The sequence below is a fragment of the Boleophthalmus pectinirostris genome, unplaced genomic scaffold (assembly GCF_026225935.1).
Source record: "Boleophthalmus pectinirostris isolate CB_2022bp ecotype Guang Dong unplaced genomic scaffold, ASM2622593v1 HiC_scaffold_14, whole genome shotgun sequence".
Lineage (NCBI taxonomy): Eukaryota > Metazoa > Chordata > Actinopteri > Gobiiformes > Gobiidae > Boleophthalmus > Boleophthalmus pectinirostris.
Window position 1 is genome coordinate 19,187,757 of NW_026571047.1, and position 20,449 is coordinate 19,208,205.

The 20,449-nt window shown below is 37.3% G+C and overlaps 1 protein-coding gene across 2 annotated transcripts in view; it reads right to left on the minus strand.

Moving 5' to 3' along the window:
• Window positions 1–19,239, minus strand: part of etv4 (ETS variant transcription factor 4) — a 59,381-nt gene extending 40,142 nt beyond the window's left edge. The window contains exons 1-4 of one of the 2 annotated variants that reach the window (XM_055150597.1): window positions 18,946–19,239; window positions 18,381–18,471; window positions 18,161–18,208; window positions 5,171–5,224 (exon numbers count right to left, since the gene is read on the minus strand). In XM_055150597.1, the coding sequence (XP_055006572.1) occupies window positions 5,171–5,224; window positions 18,161–18,208; window positions 18,381–18,471; window positions 18,946–19,002 (250 nt within the window). In that variant the 5' untranslated portion in view covers window positions 19,003–19,239. Of the gene's footprint in view, window positions 1–5,170; window positions 5,225–16,634; window positions 16,789–18,160; window positions 18,209–18,380; window positions 18,472–18,945 lie in introns of those variants that run through there. The other variant, XM_055150598.1, reaches the window with a different exon arrangement.
• Window positions 19,240–20,449: the final 1,210 nt, after the last annotated feature.

Genomic DNA, 20,449 nt, shown 5'->3' on the forward strand with positions numbered 1-20,449 from the left:
TGTCCGCATCCAGAACGGAGAGAACAGAGAGAGGAAGAAATGGAGGTATAGAGATTCTTAAATTCAACTAAGTTTGTCCAGAGACAGGAAGAGGGGGCGGAGCTTGGAGCAGATCTCTGTGTTACTGTAGGGCTTTTTTTTTTTTTTATGAATGGAGAGTGCAGGGGGGAGGGGCGGCCACACTTCCTCTTACGCGCACAAGCCAGGGAAGAAAATTTGTGAATGGGTCCGATCTCCTGAACAAGTGTAAACAACATACTTGGACAAAGGACGGTGCGCTGTGGGGTTTTAGAAGGAAAAATACTTAAGCATGTTTGAAGGCTGTTAAAGACTGATTATACTTTACTTTGTAGGAGTAGAAAGAGCAGGAATAAAGTAGGAATAGTTAGAGCGTAATTATACTAGTGTGGACTGTACAGAAATACTTGTACATTTCTCAACTGGGACCAGTGTTGTAAAGGTTGCTTTTAAAATGTATTCCCCTACAGATTACAGATTACATACCCCAAAATGTAGTTTGTAATGGAATCCATTAAATTACTTAAGGTGAGTAACGTAATCTGAATACTTTGGATTACTTGATTTGCTGTAGAGAAGCAAAGACAAGGAAATGTTAAAATAAGATGTTTTGTCTGCTAAAAGACAATAAAAAAGCTCAGTCTTTACTTAACCAAATTTTAAAAAAAAAAATTGATAGAAGAGGAAGTTCTGTTAAATCCTGTTTTAGTCCTGTTTTAGACCTGGTTTTAGTCCTGGTTTAGTCTTGGTTTAGCCCAAAATGTGAAAACAGGAAAATACCGCTGTGTAATCCATTTATTTCAACAAAGTAACTGTAATCCAATTACCACTCATTGAAACAGTAACTGTAACTGAATACAGTTACTCATAATTTGTACTCTGATTACGTAACAAGTAATCTGTTACTCCCCAACACTGGGACTGGGACTAAACCCAAAACTACACCTGGACCAGGACTAAACCAGGACATAACAAAGTCTACATTAAAAAACAAAACCAGTGTAATACAGTAACTTTTAGTGCTACAATAATTGTTACTGTTCTTAAACTTGAATAGTACTGGTAGTAGTTGCAGTAGCCTACTTGTAAAAAGTATTTAAAGCCATACTCTGTAACGTTTTTGCAAAAACAATAGAGAAAAAGAAACAATAGCCAGCTTGTTTCTGTGGAAGAGGCATAAAACGTGTTAGTCTTCTGAAGAATCTTTTTAAATTTCTATTTCCACAGAAACATGCAAGTGAATCGTGCTGCTGACTTTCCACCTTTATAACGGTAGAGAAAGTTACATACTGTCACTTTAAGATAAGATGAGATAAGATACACGTACACTGTTCTGTGTGTTTGCTCTGTCTCCAATATGGAAATGATTTAAATATTTCACTACACATTGTTAACCTTAATGAAATATAAAGTCATAATGATCAAACGGTTTGTTAAGAATGATTCTGTGTCAGTAAGTTTAACCGACTAATTAAAGGGCACATATTAGACTGTTTTCTGATCTATCTATGCTTTAAATTCTGTTTCCTTGTAAAAAAAAAAACAGACCTGGAGTTGTGTTTTGTTTCATTCTCACATTTTTAAACACACAAACCCTGCATATTTAAGCTGAGTTCATCTTTCAAACTTCACTAAAATCATCTGGCTAAGGAGTTAAAAGGTTAAAACTACCACTAAATGAAATCACGAGGTAGAACAAAGCATTTTGAACTTTGGATACGCAGACAGACTAAAAGGGTTACTCAAACAAAACACAACTCCACGTATATTAATGATGAAGTAACAACATTCTATCATCGGGTTAAAGCTCCCAAGAGTCAATTTTGTGTAATATAGAACCTTTAAATATAAGATAAAAGTTTGTTGTATGTTCCGTAGAAGCGATTAGAGCTTAGATAAATGTGCCACCATTTTATGAAGTTTCCCCAAAGTCCGCCCAAATCCCTAGAAGAAGAAAACGGTCTCTCCCTAATGACTCGTGAGTGTACAGGTCAGCTGCTGCATGTTACTGGCCTGACTGCATGACCTGGCTTTCTCAATAGCACATACACAGATACTCTCTTTAGTCTGAATGGGTTTAACAGATGTGCAGGTATGTTACACAATCTCTTCTAAGTGCTTTTTTGCAGTGTAAGCTCCATGGGATTTCTGATATACTGACATTTTCAAAAGGAATAGTCATTACGTTTTTTGTAAGATTTAAGCGTTTGTAATCTACTCACAAAGGACTACAAATTCATACACCGATGGAGCTTTGCCCGATGTCACATGCCTGAATAAACGTAGGCCTAATGTTTTTAATTAATTCTAATTTACAGAGTAGGACGAAGAGTGACTGCTGCTGGATTTCTCTCATAAAAAACGGAAGGGCATCTGGCGTAAAACCAACCACCGTGAGTCAAAGCAAACTATCTGACCAAGTGAAGGCAAGTCCATAAAACAAAAGGCGAAAAAATAACATGACATGAATTTAAAGATTAATAGTGAAGTATTAAGTAAAGTAAGAATAATGGGGATCTCATAAAAGAAGACGGAAGGGCATCTGGCGTAAAACCAACAACCGTAAGTTAAGCAAACCGTAACTGACTGACTAAGTAAAGGCAAGTGTATAAAAAAAACAACATGACAAAAACAACAAAATTAGATTAATATAAAGACATAAATACATAGATTAATATGAATAATAGAAAAATACAGATTAATGGTTCACTTTTTGTTGGTTTTCTTTCTTTAGATTTGTGATTTCTCTGCTTGGAATGTTCCACAGTGTGACATTAAACAGCTCTACCTTACTTTTATTGACTTACAGGTGGTTTTATAGCTCAAAAATACCTAGAAAAACAAGCATTTTGACCGTGAGCGGCGTCGCCTCTCCGCAGATCTGACCTGTAACTTGATTTGTTTGGTCTCCATGAAGATAGAAAGGTTTAATACCATACTGTGGAACATTCCAGACAAAGTAATAACATCCCAGAAGTTACACAATGCATCTGTAATAGTGAAGTACTGAATGAAGTAGTACAAAGTAAATACATACATAAAGAATAATGGGCTGCCTAAATAAAATGTATACAGGATTATACTGCATAATCTGGATTTGTGTACCCGGTGGCATGTCTGAATACACCCGTCGCCATCCTCCCTCTGGCCTTTTCACACATTGGCTCCCGTCCATGTGTGTCACGTATCTATAACGCTTTGTCAACCTCTATTTTCCATCACTCACACTCTGAATGGAGATGTTCCCTTCCGCAGAGTTAACAGCAGGATAGCGAACGCGCCCTATAAGTGAACTGTCCGTCAAACGCTCGCCCCCCTGACCCCGCGCAACGCACCCGGGTCAAGCGCCAGCCGTGCCCTGACAGCTGATTGGCTCACAGTGCACGGGGTTAAGTAGACATGACCCCGCGGTGGCCCTAGGGTTCATCCGCACTTCCTCCTCGCCATTGTTGGACGACACTCTGCGACAGTGTTTCACAGAGGAGGGGGCGCGGCTGCGCTGACATGGGGAGGGCACGGTCACATGATGTTTACACACAAAAAAGATACAGGAAGTAATACTGAATAGAGTCAAATAATCACAAAAGGTCCACTATAAACTACACAGCACGTGACGAGTGTTCATTTCGTAGTGGTGTCCCGAGTTTTTATGAATGGAAGGAGTAAAAATGCAATCAGAGTAGTGGGCTGTAATGGTCCGTAGATAAGCCGCAATGCAGACATGTCAAACTCAGGCCCGGGGGCAAAATTTGGCCCATGATATAATTATAATTGATCCGCAAGATTATATCAAATATGTATTAGAGCTGCCCACCGGTTACAGAAACATTATTTATACTTTATACTTCTATAGAGACATTATTTAAATTTTTGTTATTATTTTATATTATGCTTGTTCTGGATTCAGTGTTTAAGCAAAACTATTATTACACGTTTATTTTAATAAGAAAAAGTTTAACATTACATATCTCGAAAGAAGAGAAAACATGCAGATGTTGTTGAAATTTTTCAATAAATATTTAGTTTGGCCCATGACTTAGTCCCAGTTTTTATTTTTGGCCCTCTGTGAATTTGACACCCCTGCCATAAGATGAACAATGGCACTATTAAATATGTTCACATTGGAATTTTTTATTTTTTTATCTAACTTTCTAAAAATACATAATTTGTCATTTTAAAAACAATTTTGTATGTTAATTTTTCACTTCACTTTTCACTATTTAACTGGAATTGTGGATGTATGTCTATGGCGAAATGTTTAGCAGTTACCACGGAGACACAATACACGCATTAGCAAACGCTGCCTGGAAACTCCTGGAAAAAAAATACTAAACAGTTTTTTTTTTTTTCAGAAGGCAGCGATCAATGCAAGCATAATTCCCACTAAGTCAATTCTTTCTGGTCAGATTGTGCTAAAATAAAACTCAGATTAACGTCTAATTTGAGTAACAGAGCTTCAGACAGAGCAGTGGCTCCAGTTAGCGCCACACCCCTTGGGAATGTTATTAATGACATCAGCTGGAAAGTTTATGTATGTCAATATTACGTCAATAAGAGTGAACTAAAGATTGCTCCAATAAAGTGCACTGAATTCTACACTTCACTACAAAGGGAAAGAAAGATCAGAGATTACTCCTGATTTCTCTTTTGTACCATTTTAGCACCGTGCTCTTTACTCTTTGATAACGATGCAAAGACTTCAGCTTGAATAGTAAAAAAAAAGTCTGTCTGAACATCCACCCAGATCCTGACTCACTATTGTTTCGTCTCTGAACAAGAAAAAGGGAAACGCATTCAAATCTTCGCTCAGTTGTGCAGCCCAGGAATTTGCTTTTCTGTTTGGTACCTTCCGATGAACACAAAAGCCCACCTTTGTACCTGCGCCCGCCATCATCTTTTTACCGGTTTCCTGGGCCGGACCCTTTTCAGCCTTTTCACTTATATGCAAATGTCTAATGGGATGCACAATCACCATACAAATGTACTACATGACCAGGATTTAAAGGATTACTGTATCCAAATGGACGGGTAGGACTGACCACTAAGGGCCTCTGGCTATTTAACAGGAAACAACTGTCCCAGATGTGTATTTTTACTTCAAGGCTTCTAGTTTTAAGAAGTTGTGAGAGAAATACCGCACGTTTGTACTTACAGTTTTCAGAATGGAAATCAGGAACAAATTGCTCATCGCTGTCAGGAACCTGAGCTGAAATAAACGAGAAAAAAAAAAAAGAGTTAGTGAGAATTTGAACATAGTGTGTTTGCGATATTTTACTACATTGACTGTCATTGATTGAAAGTTTTAATTGTGTATTGAACTGTAATATAATATGACTCTTGGCACATGGTGATTTAAGCCGGATGCCCTCCCTCACTTTTTTTTTATCCAGGCTTAGAACAAACACCAAGAAACAGACCCCTTATGGATGGCATGCAATCATTTATACTTAGATTTTTTCCTGTTTGAATTAGTGTTATGATATAAATGTTTCCAACTTGATTTTTGATACTGTGGAACTGATTCAATACTCGATACCAATTACGATACCACAATGAGTACTTTCTTTTTTTAACTTTTTTACCTCAAATTTTGTCCTGTTAATGTGAGTTTTTTGAGTTTTGATACTTGCTCAAATGAGTTTCTATTTCTGATATTAGTTTTAGTATCAATAGGGGTGTGCAAAAATATCAAAATATCAATATATCGTATCGTTTAAAGTGATGATACAGTATCAATATCATGGATGGACTGCTGTATCGATATATCGCCAAGAGTATTTTTTGATATATTTTACTCAATTATTTTGTTACGGTTACAGTTTTGTTGCTTGTTTAGAAGAAGGAAACTCATTTATGCGACACATTTGACATTTTCACTGTTTTGGTGATTTGGTGTTTCATATGAACTTTACACAAGAAGAAGTATTGTGGCCTTTGTATCGAAATATGCATCGTATTGTGGCTTATGTATCGAGATATGTATTGTATCAAGGCCTTTGTATCGAGATATGTATCACATCATGGTTGATGTATCAAGATATGTATCGTATCGTGGCCTGTGTATCAAGATATGTATCGTATCTGCAACTTCTTAATGATACCCGGCCCTAAGAATTAATTAGTGTAGGATTTTCAATACTTTCGATAAAACCCTAGTTTGAACTGACCTTTTATCAAACACTTTAGATCACATATAAATAATTCATAACAAAACAAGTCAATGCAGCATTTTTCTTACATAACTGCGATTCGAGTACTCCCAGCATACTTTAACTACGACCTTCCAGTAGCTACAGTTAAAATAATTGACCTACACTGTTATTTACCGTAGTGAGTCACATCGTAAAATTGTTTTGGTTGTAAAAGAAGACCATAAAGATAATCCATACTTATTACAACTGTTACTATTGTGTTTACAGTAGAGTGGTATTTAGAAAAACAAGAAAACAATTTCCCAGAGTTTCCATTCTGGGGCTGCAGACAAACCAAACAGGCTGGTCTGGATCGGCGAGTGAGCGAATATGTCACGTCAAAATAGGGACGAGATCCAAAAAACGTTGGGGACAGTGTCTAAGCTTGGAGAGGGAGTCTGGGTTGGATCAGTTTTAAGCACGAATATTAAACAAGAGGCAGATGGAACACGCCAAAGGAAATGGAGGGGTGAAAAATGGACTAAACATACATGGGACAAGATATCTAAATAATAAAATGTGACGATCTGCTGTATTTCTGGTTCACTTCCAGTTTGATCCTGGGTGAGCCCCGGTGTGGATTTGGTTTGGTTCTGCTCAAATCTTGTCCAGGTTTAGTCCCAGTTTAGTCCTGAATGTGATGATGTTGAGTTGGTTTATTTATCGCATTAAAGGGACTAAACTCAGTGATTTATTATTAGATGAACAGCATGATTTTAAGTTCAAATATGAGTTAGATTAGGTTTGGGTTAAGGTTTAGGATAAGGTTAGGCAAGTAGTGACCATTAGGACTGGGTACCATTAGGACCACGATACGATACATATCTCAATACAGTGCACTTTCAGTTCGATACTATATATTTCAAATCTATTTGATAAGGTTCAATAAAAATAAAGGCTAAATCGTGGACATGATACTAAAAAGTCTTTGTTAAACCACTTCTTGTGCAAAGTTAATATGAAACATGCCCATTTTAATCATCAAAACAGTGAAAATGTCAAATGTGTCGCATAAACAAATTTCCTTCCTCTGAACAAGCAACAAAACTGTAGCTCTGTAACAAAATATACAAAAAAATACTCTTGGCGATATATTGATACAGCAGCCTGTGATATCGATACTGTATCATCACATTAAACGATACGATATGTTGATATTTTTGCACACCCCTAGTGACCATGGTTAATGTTATTATCAGTTTCAAAACCCAACAACTGTGAGCAAGTGAACACAGCCTAAAAGTAAATATGTAAATTCCATACTGAACTGTTGGAAAATAAATATTAGATGGATTTATTTTACTACCTCAATTCTACAGTTTGTGCTGGTTCATTTAAAATTTGACCAACCATCAAAGTAATTTCTTAAAGAGCCCGTATTATGTTATTTTCTGATCTATTATGTAATGTTGTGTCTTAAAAAAACATAACTGGAGTTCTTTTTTGTTTCATTTACTCATGTTTAACACACAAACCCTGCATATTTAAGCTGAGTTTCAAATAGAAGACACTCTATTCCACCTTGTGATGTCATGTAGTGATACAAGAAGTGCTCCACTGTGTGCTTAAACTCCATACAACTTCACTAGAATAATTTGGATAATTTCAGCCCTGGAATTGCCAATCTCTACTGAACTAAAGGTAAAAGATAGCTGTTGTTGTTAACTTGAAAACTACTGCTTCATGACATCACAAGGTGGAAGACAGAATTTTAATCTTTGGAGATGTAGACAGATTAATAACTTTAACAAAGAATTCAGATATTGCAAACAGGTCTTTTATAAATAGCACAGAAAGTTGCACAATCATTAGATAAATAAAAATGTAAAAAATAAGACATTAATATTACAGACACTGGACAGATATTAATTACGGATCAAATTAGTCTAGCGTTTGTTTATTTATTTTAGATGCAAGAGTCATTGAGAAAGCATTTACCCAAACACAAGCTAATTTTTCACTTCTAGTCTGGTCAAATCGACGTCATAAGCACTGTTATGAGCTCCAGTCTTCTCAATACAAGTTATAAAAAAAACAACTGCTGGTCTAGTACACATTCATTCATGCTCTAGTGACAGATGCCCAACCCAGGTACTGTGCAGACATGCCTCCATTGTACGCCTCTTTTTTATAGAAATCCTAATCCGAGTACTATTGTAGCCTAAAGCTCTGGACTTCAACTCAAACAAACAGATCAGAAAAGCTGAAATCATCTGAGTGCCAAGTGCCAACTCCCCATGACACAGGTCAAAGGGTCACCGTGCACCCGCTGAGATCACGGTGTGTTTCAGTCTCTCTGTGTTCACCGCAAAAACTCAAATCCAGCCAAGTTTATCAGGATTTGATTACATTTTATCTACCAATGCAATGCGGCTTTTTGTACTTAAAATATAAAAATACATCTTGCTGCACTTAAAGGTGCATTGTGTAACTTTTCATCAAATGTTTTTCTCCATGGAGATGTTATTGCTTTGTCTGGAATACTTCATAGTCTGGTATTAAACCTTTCAGTATTCATGGAGAACAAAGCAAACCAAGTTAGAGTTCAGATCTGTGGAGAGGCAAGCCCGCTCACAGTCAGAATGTCTGTTTTTCTAGGTATTTTTGAGCTACAATAATAGAATAAATATAAAGTAGAGCTATTTAATGTCACACTCTGGAACATTCCTAGCTTGATTCATCAGCCAGTTTCACTTTGTGGAAACTGTCTGACCTCGCAACAAAACATGGGTCCTGAGTGTTGAGTGAATGAATAATGAACTGTAAAGCGCTTTAGACATCTTGAAATGCACTATATAAAATGCAATGATTAATGAATTAATGGTAGACAATTTTACTTGTCAAGTTGAATCAAATCAAGATTGACTGATTTATTGATCCATGGATTCTAATAACAAAGGGCAAAAACATAAATTGTAAAAATACATTCTGAATAATCAGCAAAAGAAACCAGAGGCTGGTGTCAAATAAGCCATATAATTATATGAATGTTTATGTACAAAAATACAGAAAAATAGTAATCAATCAATATCAGTCAATAAATATATCTGTCAGCTATATACAGGAGGTCGCAAGGATAAAATAGTCCAAATATAAACCCAGTGTTACACGTGGAAAGGAGCCAAGATACAGGTTTGTTTTTAAGGGTTTTAAAGTGTTTCCGTTGAACAAGATCACACTTACGTCATGGTAAATTGGTGGGGGAAAAACTAATGCCGCTCGTTAAATATTATGACTCCAATCTAGGTTATGCAATGAGTAACACAAACAAAATGGCAACCGAAATTTGAAGAGAAAGTCCATTTAAAGCGCTTTGTATCTGTGGTTTTGTGTATTTGTAAATCAATGGTTGAGGTTAGGAGTCAATTATTTCAGTAGATTCATTTTTAAATATGCAGTAAGTTTTTTTTCAACAACTCGTTTATTTGAAATCATATTGGTGGCTTTTTGTATTCTTGAAAATTTACATTGGGCAACTTTCTTGGCGGAAATTTTTGCGCAACTGTGAATTAGAGTGAAACTGTAAGCACACTAGTCCGCTTTATAAATAGACTGGAATGTTACACAGCATGGCATTAAACGTGTATCGCCATAAAAACTAGCAGGTGACACAACCAGACAAAGATTATAGGTCAGATCTGTGGAGAGGCGAGCCCATTCTTAACAACAACAGTGCAGGGTTTTCAAGGTTTTTTCTATGTGAGAAAAACAGTTGTAATAGAGTAAATGCAAAATTAAGTTTAATGCCATATTGTGAAACTCAATTTAATTTCTCTCCAGCAACTAGGTCAAGACTCAGAATACACTAGACGGTTTGCAAGAACCCCAGAAGTGCGAGTTCGGGCACCAGCCAATCAGCGAAGAGCCAGACATTCTGTGTTGGCAACGATTCTCAAGATCAAGGATTTAAAGCCAGAACAAAGAGAAAGTTTGGTGAATTTTATCAAGGGGAAAGACGTTATTGCCCTTCTTCCTATGGGATTTGGGAAAAGCTTAATATACCAGTTAGCCTCGTAAGCGGTGCATTACATACGTCACGACCAAATAGCAGCGATTGGTTAAATAAAAAAGTACCCGCCTACCGTCGAGGGAACAAATTCTAATGCTGCAAGGTCAGACGGTTTCCACAAAGTGAAACTGGTTGATGAATCAGGCAATTAAGCAAAGAAGCACCAGAGAAGTTACATAGTTCAACTTTACGTGTCAAAAATTACTACAAGACTGACCTCACCTACATCTTGGTTTACATTAAGGTAAGAATAAATACTTTTGTTACCAACCAAAATGAACTTCACATTTTTTCCTTCTCTCAGCAACTTCAGTATCGCCGTTCTTGCACTATTTTCTCTGACCCTAAACTCTATTTCAACCACAATAATGAATTTCTGACCCAGCCATCGACCCTAATGCCCTCTCCTCTCCCTCACTGTCCCAGTCCACTCTCCAGACCCCAGCTACCAAAAAATAAAAGTCTGTATATAAAAATAAAATAAAATGAAATCAAGGAATCCGCATTCTCTGCACGGTCCCCGTCCTGTTTCCTGCACTGAGGAAACCGGATAACGGAGCATGTTCAGATAAACCTCATTGATTCCTTATGTAATATGTGCACATCCTGTCACTTACTATACGCTAATAATATTAAGGCTTTTTAACTTTGTGCCTTTGGGCCAGAGGGGGGAAGTCAAGCAGTTGCGTAAGAGCGACGCACAGCAGAGGCCAATACAAAAGATCTGGAGATGTGACAATCAATCTGTTTCTATCTTTCAACAAAACAGAGCACCTCGGATGATAGCACTAAACACAGAGTTATTGGTGGTTATTTTTCCGGATACACTGTATAAAAAATAAGTTTACTTTTTTCATGATAGTTGCTTCCTTACAAGACTTTCCAAAGATTTATGATTTGAAACACCAAAACAAAAACTTACAAATAGTAACAAAAACAAAGCAAATTGATAAATGCTGTGGGACTCTCTGTCTTAAAGCTAGACTGTGTAGCTTTTTTACTAGAGTATGGTATTGCAGTTATCTATGCAGGGACAGCAATAACATCTCCATGGAGACAAGCAGATTTCTGACCCTCTATATATAGAAATTAGGGATGTAACAATAACCGAAATATTGTGATATCGTATCGTCAAAAGCCTCACAGTAATATCGCAACAGCTTATAAACATCGGGAACTACATATCCCATGATTCATTTCACTGCAAACAGCATGAAGAAATATGTTTTTAACTTGAATTCTTGGGATTGTAATGGAAATAATTCACACCAAAATCTTGTCAAGGTATTTTAAAAGCAAAAAAGTGTCCCATCTACAATTATATCAACCCCAAAAATATCGCAATAAATATCGTACCGTGAGATGTATATCATGATAATATCGTACTGTGAGATTTGGATATTGTTACATCCCTAGAATATGACAATAAATGTACCAAATGACTGATCAAAACATTTTATAATGTCTGTCTTGTTATTATGTATAATATCGAAATATCGTGAGCTTTCCCACCATATCGCAATAAATATCATACGGTGAGGTTCATACCGTGAGACTTGGATATCGTTACACCCCTAATAGAAATGTATTAGTGCTTCTTCGTAAAGTAGTAGTAGTAGTAATAGTAGTAGTAGTAGTAGTAGTAGTACTTCAGTTTAATACATTTTTGTATAGCTCAAAATCACAAAAGCAGCCATTTTGGAAAACTTTACAAAACAGAAAGTAAAAAATCTAACAAGTTATGCAAAGTCAGAAAAAGGCAACATGTAGTAATATTATTAGAAATTTAGGTTACATTTGTACTATATAAAAAATACTCAACTTTTTACAATGTTCCTCTATTTTTGTAGTGTTCATGAGAATTTTGAGCTCTTAACTTGTAATATTTTGCGGCAAACCTTCAGACTTTTACTCATTACGTATATATATTTCTCACAGCTTTTTCCTGGAACCTCTGCTCGGGTTTTCGAACACAAGTCGGCACACGAAGCCAGCGAGTGCACTTCACTTCCAGGCACCTCGGATGACTTTTCCTTTTTTTACTCTCAGTGGGAGACGGGGGGGGGCGGAGTCTGAACCCGCCAAAAGACTTATAAGCCACTAGACAAGACATGACAAGCTCTGAGCGGCTGCCATTCACTCCTCTGGCCTTCCGCTCTGCTTATAGATGCAAAGAAAGAGGAAAAAACACATCCCCCCATTACAACGTTTTACTACATGAATCCTTCACAAGCTCGCTCAGTCATCAGGAGGTCTTTCATTAATGCAACAGGAAAGGAGAGGGTCTTAGCAAGCCCCTACTTAAAGCTACATTAACTTTGATATCGTTTACATATCTTTCTTTTGGTCATGTTTGACTTGTTGCAATATCCTAAACACAAAATTATAAGGTGTGAAATATATAATCTTAAAGGCGAGCTATGTAACTTTTCTACCACCTGCTTGTCTCCATGGAAATGTTATTGCTTTGCCTGGAATGCTCTAGAAATGTTTAAAAGTATCTATATTTCTGTGGAGATAAGCCAAGTTGTAGGTCAGATCTGTGGAGAAGCAACCCATTCACATCACAAGCATGTTTTCCAAATATTTTTTTTTCTCTATCCAATCCAACTTTATTTGTATTGCACATTTTACCTTGCCAGTCTGGTGCCACCTTGTGCCTCCGCTCAATTTCATTTCTCTCCAGCCACTAGGTCAGGAATCAGAATACTCTAGACGGTTCGCAAAAACCCTGGAAATGTGAGTTTGGGCACCAGCCAATCAGAGAAGAGCCGTATATTCTGTGTTGGCAACGATTCCCGAGATCGAGGATTTAAAGCCGGAACAAAGAGAATGTTTGGTGAATTTTATCAATGGGAAAGACGTTATTGCCCTTCTTCCTACGGGATCTGGCGCTTTACATACGTCACAACCAAATAGCAGCGATTGGTTAAAAAAACAAATTTAAAAAGTACCTGCCTACCGTCGAGTGAACGAATCCTAATGCTGCAAGGTCAGACGGTTTCCACGAAGTGAAACCGCCTCATGAATCAGATTACATTTTACTAACACAAAGTCTCCAAAGTGCTGCACAGAATAGGCACAATAAAAATTAACACAGTAAATAAAGTAAAGCATAAAATAAATACATTAGCAAGTGAATAAAAAACATAAAATATACAAAAATTACCAAATAACAAATAGAAAAAACAATCAGAGGACCATAAAATTCTCACACCGTGTTAAAAATCAGTGAGTAAAAATGTGTTTTTAAACAAGACTTAAAAGAATCGACTCTAATTTAATTAATAAAAGCCAGATTTAATAGCGTGAAATACTGTGAAATACTCCAAACTAAGAATAACTACTCCACTGAGACAAGCAATTGGTTGACCCTCTACCAAAAAAGTTACCTAGTGCACCTAACGTACTAGACTTAAAAGTAACGCTTAATAAATTCTAATAAATTCTATCAAATAAAATAGCTGAACTGAGTTTTTTCACTGCCTATGTTGATTTTTTTATTGTTTAGCCATTTTAAGACTCATTACACTCTAGGTTATAAGAGACATTTTCAGTTTTGTCAAAATTCTAGTCTAGCTTTCACATTTCAAACTGTAACTTCATTCTCTTCTTTCTAAATCCACTCCACTCATTTTGATAATCAAAGACCCGACACAACAACACAATAGGAACCGCAAAACGTCTCTACCATTTTCCCGTCAGCACGAGTATTTCAACAGGAGCGAGTGTCTCTGAGGGTGGCCAAAAGTGTCAATTCAAATGTGCTTCTGCTGCTTCTCCCATTGTTTGGTTTTATGGGCTTCAGTCTTTGACGCTGGTGTGAAGTCAACTGGCTGGTTTTTTCATGGCGCATTAGAAAAGAGGTGAGAAATCTGACATGGATACAGCAGAGCGCCTATAAACCAAGCCCTTTAAAATGTATCTGCAGCAGCCTAGTCATCGGATCATATTCACTGTGGGCTTACTGTACTCTGCTCTGTACTGTAACACGTGAGGCAAAGTGGAAAATGAAACTAAGAAAAACATTAAACGGTTAAGTTAGTTTATTTTTGTGCCTGAAAACTTTAAAACGTAGCATCAACAGAGTCATTGGATCATATTCACTATTGTTTAATTGTACTCTACTATAGCACAAATGAGGCAAAGTTGAAAATTAAACAAAGAAAAATGTTAAAAAGTTAAGTTAGTTTATTTTTGTGCCTACAAATCAAACCTTTTTAAATGTATAAGCTCCAGTTTAGTCATTAAATCATATTCACTGTTTTCTTATCATACTCTACAGTAACACACGTGAGGCAAAGTTGAAAATTAAACAAAGAAAAATGTTAAAAAGTGAAGTTAGTTCATACATTTTTGTGCTATAAATCAAATCTTATTAAATGTATATGCTTCAGTTTAGTCATTAAATCATATTCACCGTTTTCTTATCGTAATCTACAGTAACACACATGAGGCAAAGTTGAAAAATAAACAAAGAAAAATGTTAAAAAGTTAAGTTAGTTCATTAATTTTTGTGCTATAAATCAAACCCTGTTAAATGTATCTGCACCAGTTTTGTCATTAAATCATATTCACTGTTGTCTTATTGAATTTTACTGTAACACACATGAGGCAAAGTACAAAAAAAACTCCCAAGAAAACCCTAAGTTAAAGGTGCATTGTGCAACTTTTCTGGTGGAGAGTCTGTTTCCTGCTTGTTTTGAAGACAGGAACGCCACCAGGTCAAGTTAAGGGTCAGGTCTTTGAAGAGGCAAGCCCATCCTTTTTTTCCTGTATTTTTGCGCAATAAAAACACATGTAACTGAATAAATATTTGATAGCTAAGTTTAATGCCATAGTGTGGAACATTCCTGGTAACCCTAACCCTAACCACAGTAATAACATGTAGTGGTGTGACCTCAACCACAAAAGTTGCGCACTGCACCTTTAAGTTAGTTAGTTTATTTTCTCCAGTCAATGGCAATAATCATTAATCATGTTACAATGATTCATGAATCACACAAACATGACGCATAACACTTCAGTCATATTACACACTGAAGTGGTTTAGGCTGGAGTTTATTTTGCCGAACCCTAAAACAAAAATGAAGTCGTTTTATAAGTCTATAGAGACACTGGTGTTTTTCAATATACTTCTCAACTGTGTTCCAGAGGAGACACCAAACGTTTGTTGATGTGCTGTGGTTCCAAGCCAAGATAAATGGAGTGGGTTGTGTCAGGGAGGGCATCTGGCATAAAAATCAAAATATTATGCAAGACTACAGCAGTACCACTTCACAGAGAAGACGGGACCGCATTTTGAGAAACACAGTCAAGTCCAGTGAAACAGTGACAATAGAATGTGATTAGAAATTGTTCTTTTCACAACTTTTCACTAGTCAAGTTGGCGCCCCCTAGTGCCTCCACTCAGTTTCATTTCTCTCCAGCGACTAGGTCAGAATCAGAATCAGAATACACTAGACGGTTTTGAGAGAACCCCAGAATTGCGAGTTCGGGCACCAGCCAATCAGCGAAGACCCATATATTCTGCATTGGAAACGATTCCCGAGATCGAGGATTTAAAGCTGGAACAAAGGGAATGTTTGGTGAATTTGATCAAGCGGAAAGACGTGATTGCCCTTCATCCTACAGGATTTGGGAAAAGCTGAATATATCAGTTAAGCCCTGTGGCAGCGCATTACATACATCACGACCAAATAGCAGCGATTGGTTAAATAAAAAAAGTACCCGCCTACTGTCAAGCGAACGAATCATAATGCTGTGAGGTCAAACGGTTTCCACAAAGTGAAACTGGCTGATGAATCAGACTAACCTTTCACAATATTGAAGACAAAATAAAAACAAAACTATCAAGACTAAACCAGCTATGCCAAGATTTTGATCTCTGTCAAAATCTAATCTTACAAAACAAGACTAAACTACTAAAATAATCATTGACTGTAGAGGACTGTAAACTGTATGGCCTCATAAACACATTGCAAAATATATTTTAGAACAAAAACAGCTCTAATATTAAATCAAAATGGCAAAAAAACAATAAGTATTTGTGATTTTCATCCACTCTACTTAAGCATTCTCTACAAGTCTTCAGGCATCATAAATGTATTGTTGAAATCAAAACAGATTGAATCATTTGACTAGTCATCACTGGCTAGCCGTCTACTAAAATAATCATTACTTTCAGCTTGATAAACTCTAGGAAATGTTTTTAACCTGAACTAAAGCAATGCTCAATCAGGAATACACAAATTCAGAAGTCAGACAAATCTAAACTGGATCTTAACCACAACTACTGATACTGAATCACATTAAAACTGTTACATTTCTAGATCCAAGTGTATTGTGTTGCCAGTACAATGCAAAACTATTAATTTGTAAACCACAAAATTTCACATCGTGCCAAAAAATCTTACCACTCATACCCCAAACTCCCAAACACTACTACACCTCTGCCTTCTCCACTTCACACAGACTTGATAATGACACTGGACATGTGTTGATTTCAGCCCCGCGTCCCACAGTGTAATTCCTCCATTAGATCTCACGTCATCACTGCTCTTATTGAGTCTGTGGCTGACGATCGCCTGTGACTCTGCCCCTCTTCCACTGCTCTGCTCCTTTGAGTGACACGGGCTGGATTGCGTGTTTGTTTGGTTTGGCTCCGGACTGGCACGCACCGCAACATGGCCAAAATAGGGCACGCACAAGAGAATAATGAGCCTCTGTGCGTGTCTGTGTGTGTGTGTGTAAACTACTTTGTGTTTTTATGGTTACTGTACATTATGAACTTGGATAGAGGTTGAGTATAAACATGGGAGTAATAGAGGAAATGCAGTAAAAAACAGTTAAGAGCAACACTTAAGTTTTGGAGGTAAATGCAATAGAAATGTACATGCTTTTTGCTTTACAATTACACAAGCCACTTGCCAGATTTCAGTGTTTCAATTAGATAATATTAAAAAAGGCAATCCATATGAACTTGAGTTTATTATCTTATCAGTTACAAAGCACTACTGCAAGGACCTTCATATTTATTTCATTTTTCTTTCGAACCTTACTCAAACTGACACTATTTTACCTCTGCTCTTTACAGGTACATTTCACATTTCCAAAAGACAATATTTTAAATCCTAACCTGCGACACTGTACACCACAATCGCAAAACAAAATCCAATGTCATGACTTCATAGATTTAGACTTCTACCACACCACTATTTCAGCGTAAAGCACTTTGGGAATTTTTTTTTTACTTTTTTGTTGTCCCAAGAGTCAAAAAAACAAATAGGAAAACACTCATTTAAATATAAAGCTCCTTCTGATTGGATCAAATTTCCCTCATCAATTTGTGCATTAACTTCTGTCCTTTCATTTAAAAATGCTCTGGTTCAGGATTTACATAACCCTTGTAATAGTTTTGGATCATTTAGTTGAATTTTGTGACTATATTTTAACTCTGTCTTAGTTTTTTTGTTCAGATTTGATTTGTTATGTGTCAAAGAGTCAAGTGTGTGTGAGTGTGTGTGTGTGGTTGTGTTGGTTTTGTTGTTTTGATGTTTATTTGAATTTATGTATCCTACTGTATGTGTCTTTTGTGGACCCCCTTGAAAATAAGATGGCAAGAAACCTCAAAGGGCTTATCCTCCAAACAAATACATTGAAAATTCAAATTCAAATACTGATCAGATCTGGGTTCAGTCTTATAGTTTGGAGTTAAATGCTTTTTTTTCCCAATGAGAAACTTCCTATCTCACATTGGTAAAGAAGCAAATCACCTATTTGGTCCAACAATTTTAATATCTGCAATCCAAAACTCAAAACATCCAATTTATGATCTGATGCCAAAAAACCCAAAAAGCTGTTGAATGGCACGCTCTATCTTTTCAATTATAGATGTAATTTTAAAAGCAGGTCAGCAAGAAATCTTTAAAAAATGTCTAACCTTCTGTGAGCCACGTCTCCTGGAGTTGGCTTAAATCCTGGAAGAGGTCTGTTTGGACATGAGAAAGAAGAAGAAGAAAAAAAAAAGAGTCAAATGAGCTGAGGGTTCATGTAATATTTAAACTTTTACAGGTGAAAATCTACATGCATGCGGTTGTGTGTTACATGGCGCACGGTTAACATGTCAGTTAATGAGGCCACGGGATGACTTTTGACTGTACCTTCGGATTCCTGAGGGGGTAATTCTGTGTCCATGTATTTCCTTTTCGCTGCCATCAACAGTCTATTTAGGGGTCCATTTCCTTGCGACTTCTGCAAAACGCATACATGTTAAGAGAGAGAAAAAGTGAGAAGTCTATTAAGGCATGGCGTGCGTCAAGAAGTCAAAACAACAGCGCTGAATACACGTTTTTAGCAAAGTTGAACGAGCACGTTAGCGTCACGTCATGTTGCTAAAGGTTTCTTGAAATGTTAGCAGTATGCATTGTAAACAAGCTAGTCGGAAATCAACATATTTGTGGAGGCAGACTTAGAAAAACAATGTGCGTTTGTCCGCGATAAAGTGACCATTTGGCACACTCCGGACTCCGTTAGCTCTGTAAGAAACTTCACGGTAAATGCATTTGTTTTAGCGCTACATTTACCGTGCAAACTTCACATTTCACTGTAAAATTAGCAAAACAGTTCATATGTTTCTGTGCACACGCGAATGAGTCTAACTGCGCGGAGGAAAGCAACGCGTAATACATATTTAGCGCGTAAAAAACATTGAAATTATATACGCACATTTGCTAAAGTAAAAGGCACTTGTTGGTCCAAATATCCATCCATCTTATAATCCATCCCGTTAGCCGTTCGTGGTCATTTAGGCTGCTGTTGAGTTAAAGACCAGTCCACGCAAAGTCCGCCTTGCACCGCGCGCACACACCAACGCCACTGAAGAGACGCAGCGCCGCTCTTGAATGGGCTGCGTGGAGGCTGCATGCATAATGAGCCCCATTCACAAAAAATGCCGAGAAGGGAAGTGATGGCGAGTGATTACCCAGCGGGCTGCAAGCGATCCACACAAGTCTCTTTTCGTATTCCCTTTCCTTTCTGATGGATAGGGACTTGTTTTTGTTTTAGAGTTGTACGTTACGCGCAAGGTTAGGGTGGTTATTGCAAGAGGGAAAGTTGGAGAGTTAGGGGTAGTTATCAGGGCACAGATAAGACTGCAAAGTATGGCTGTGGTTTACCTCACAAACTTGCAAAATATCTTCAAAATATCTTGGTTAAATCGGCGCGTAACCAAAATATGTTGCTTTTACGCATACATTGGCGTGCCTTGTCCAAACGCCATTTTACATAATGCCACGTCTGCCCACTTTGTAAGCATGAAGGGAATTGCTTACTGTACAGAACTTGACCAAAACCAGATGTTGAACGTACCTTAACTGATACGTTACGCTTTTGGTTTACGTTTTGACTGGAATGTTTGGGAGTTAGAATACTTTCTTTGACCACCACCATGTTGGTTTAATGCACAATGTTGCTTTGGGATGTTATTCCAACTCGTTCTTCTCAATCTTGCGCCAGTGAAGCCCCGTGATTGGATGATTTCCTCTTTCAAGGGCTCGAATTTCGTTGCCTTTGTCCCCGTGAATACACAGACTTATGAATGAAGTCTGGCTCTCACTCTCTGGGCCAATCAGAAGCGCCACATCCTGAATCTTAGCAACAGTGGGCGGAGGTTAGCGACGCAGTAACCAATCGCCCTGCGCCTGTTTTATACTGGATTTTCTAGTTGTTTTTCATTCACAAAAAGGGAGAGAGGGAAAGTTGGGGAGGGAGGAAAAAAACTTCCATTCATAAAAACTTGCCCTGGCACGAACGTCCTGTCATGTTTTTCTTTTCCTGCCCAGACGCACTCAAAGTTTGTTTACGTGGTTGCATGGTTAAAGCTGGCCACGTTTACAAGGCGACACGAAGGTTTAAAAGAAAGGCACACTTTTTTTTATCCACGCGTAATCTGACGTTGGCTAGATACGTTCAGGAGAGCAATACATTCTTGTGGTTTTAGCCACTCTGCTCTTAACAACCTAACTTTTTGTCAAACAAAACTACTTACAAAACTACTTACATTATACCAACAAGTAATGTGGATACTCTCTGTGTTAAATGACACAGGAAATAAAGTTGAACTGAAGTAACCAGATTATAGAGGAGATTTTTAGGCGCTACACTGTCTGAGATGGGCCACACATGGCTTTCTTCCTCTGTTTAGATCCATTTTGATTTCCAAAACAGGTGA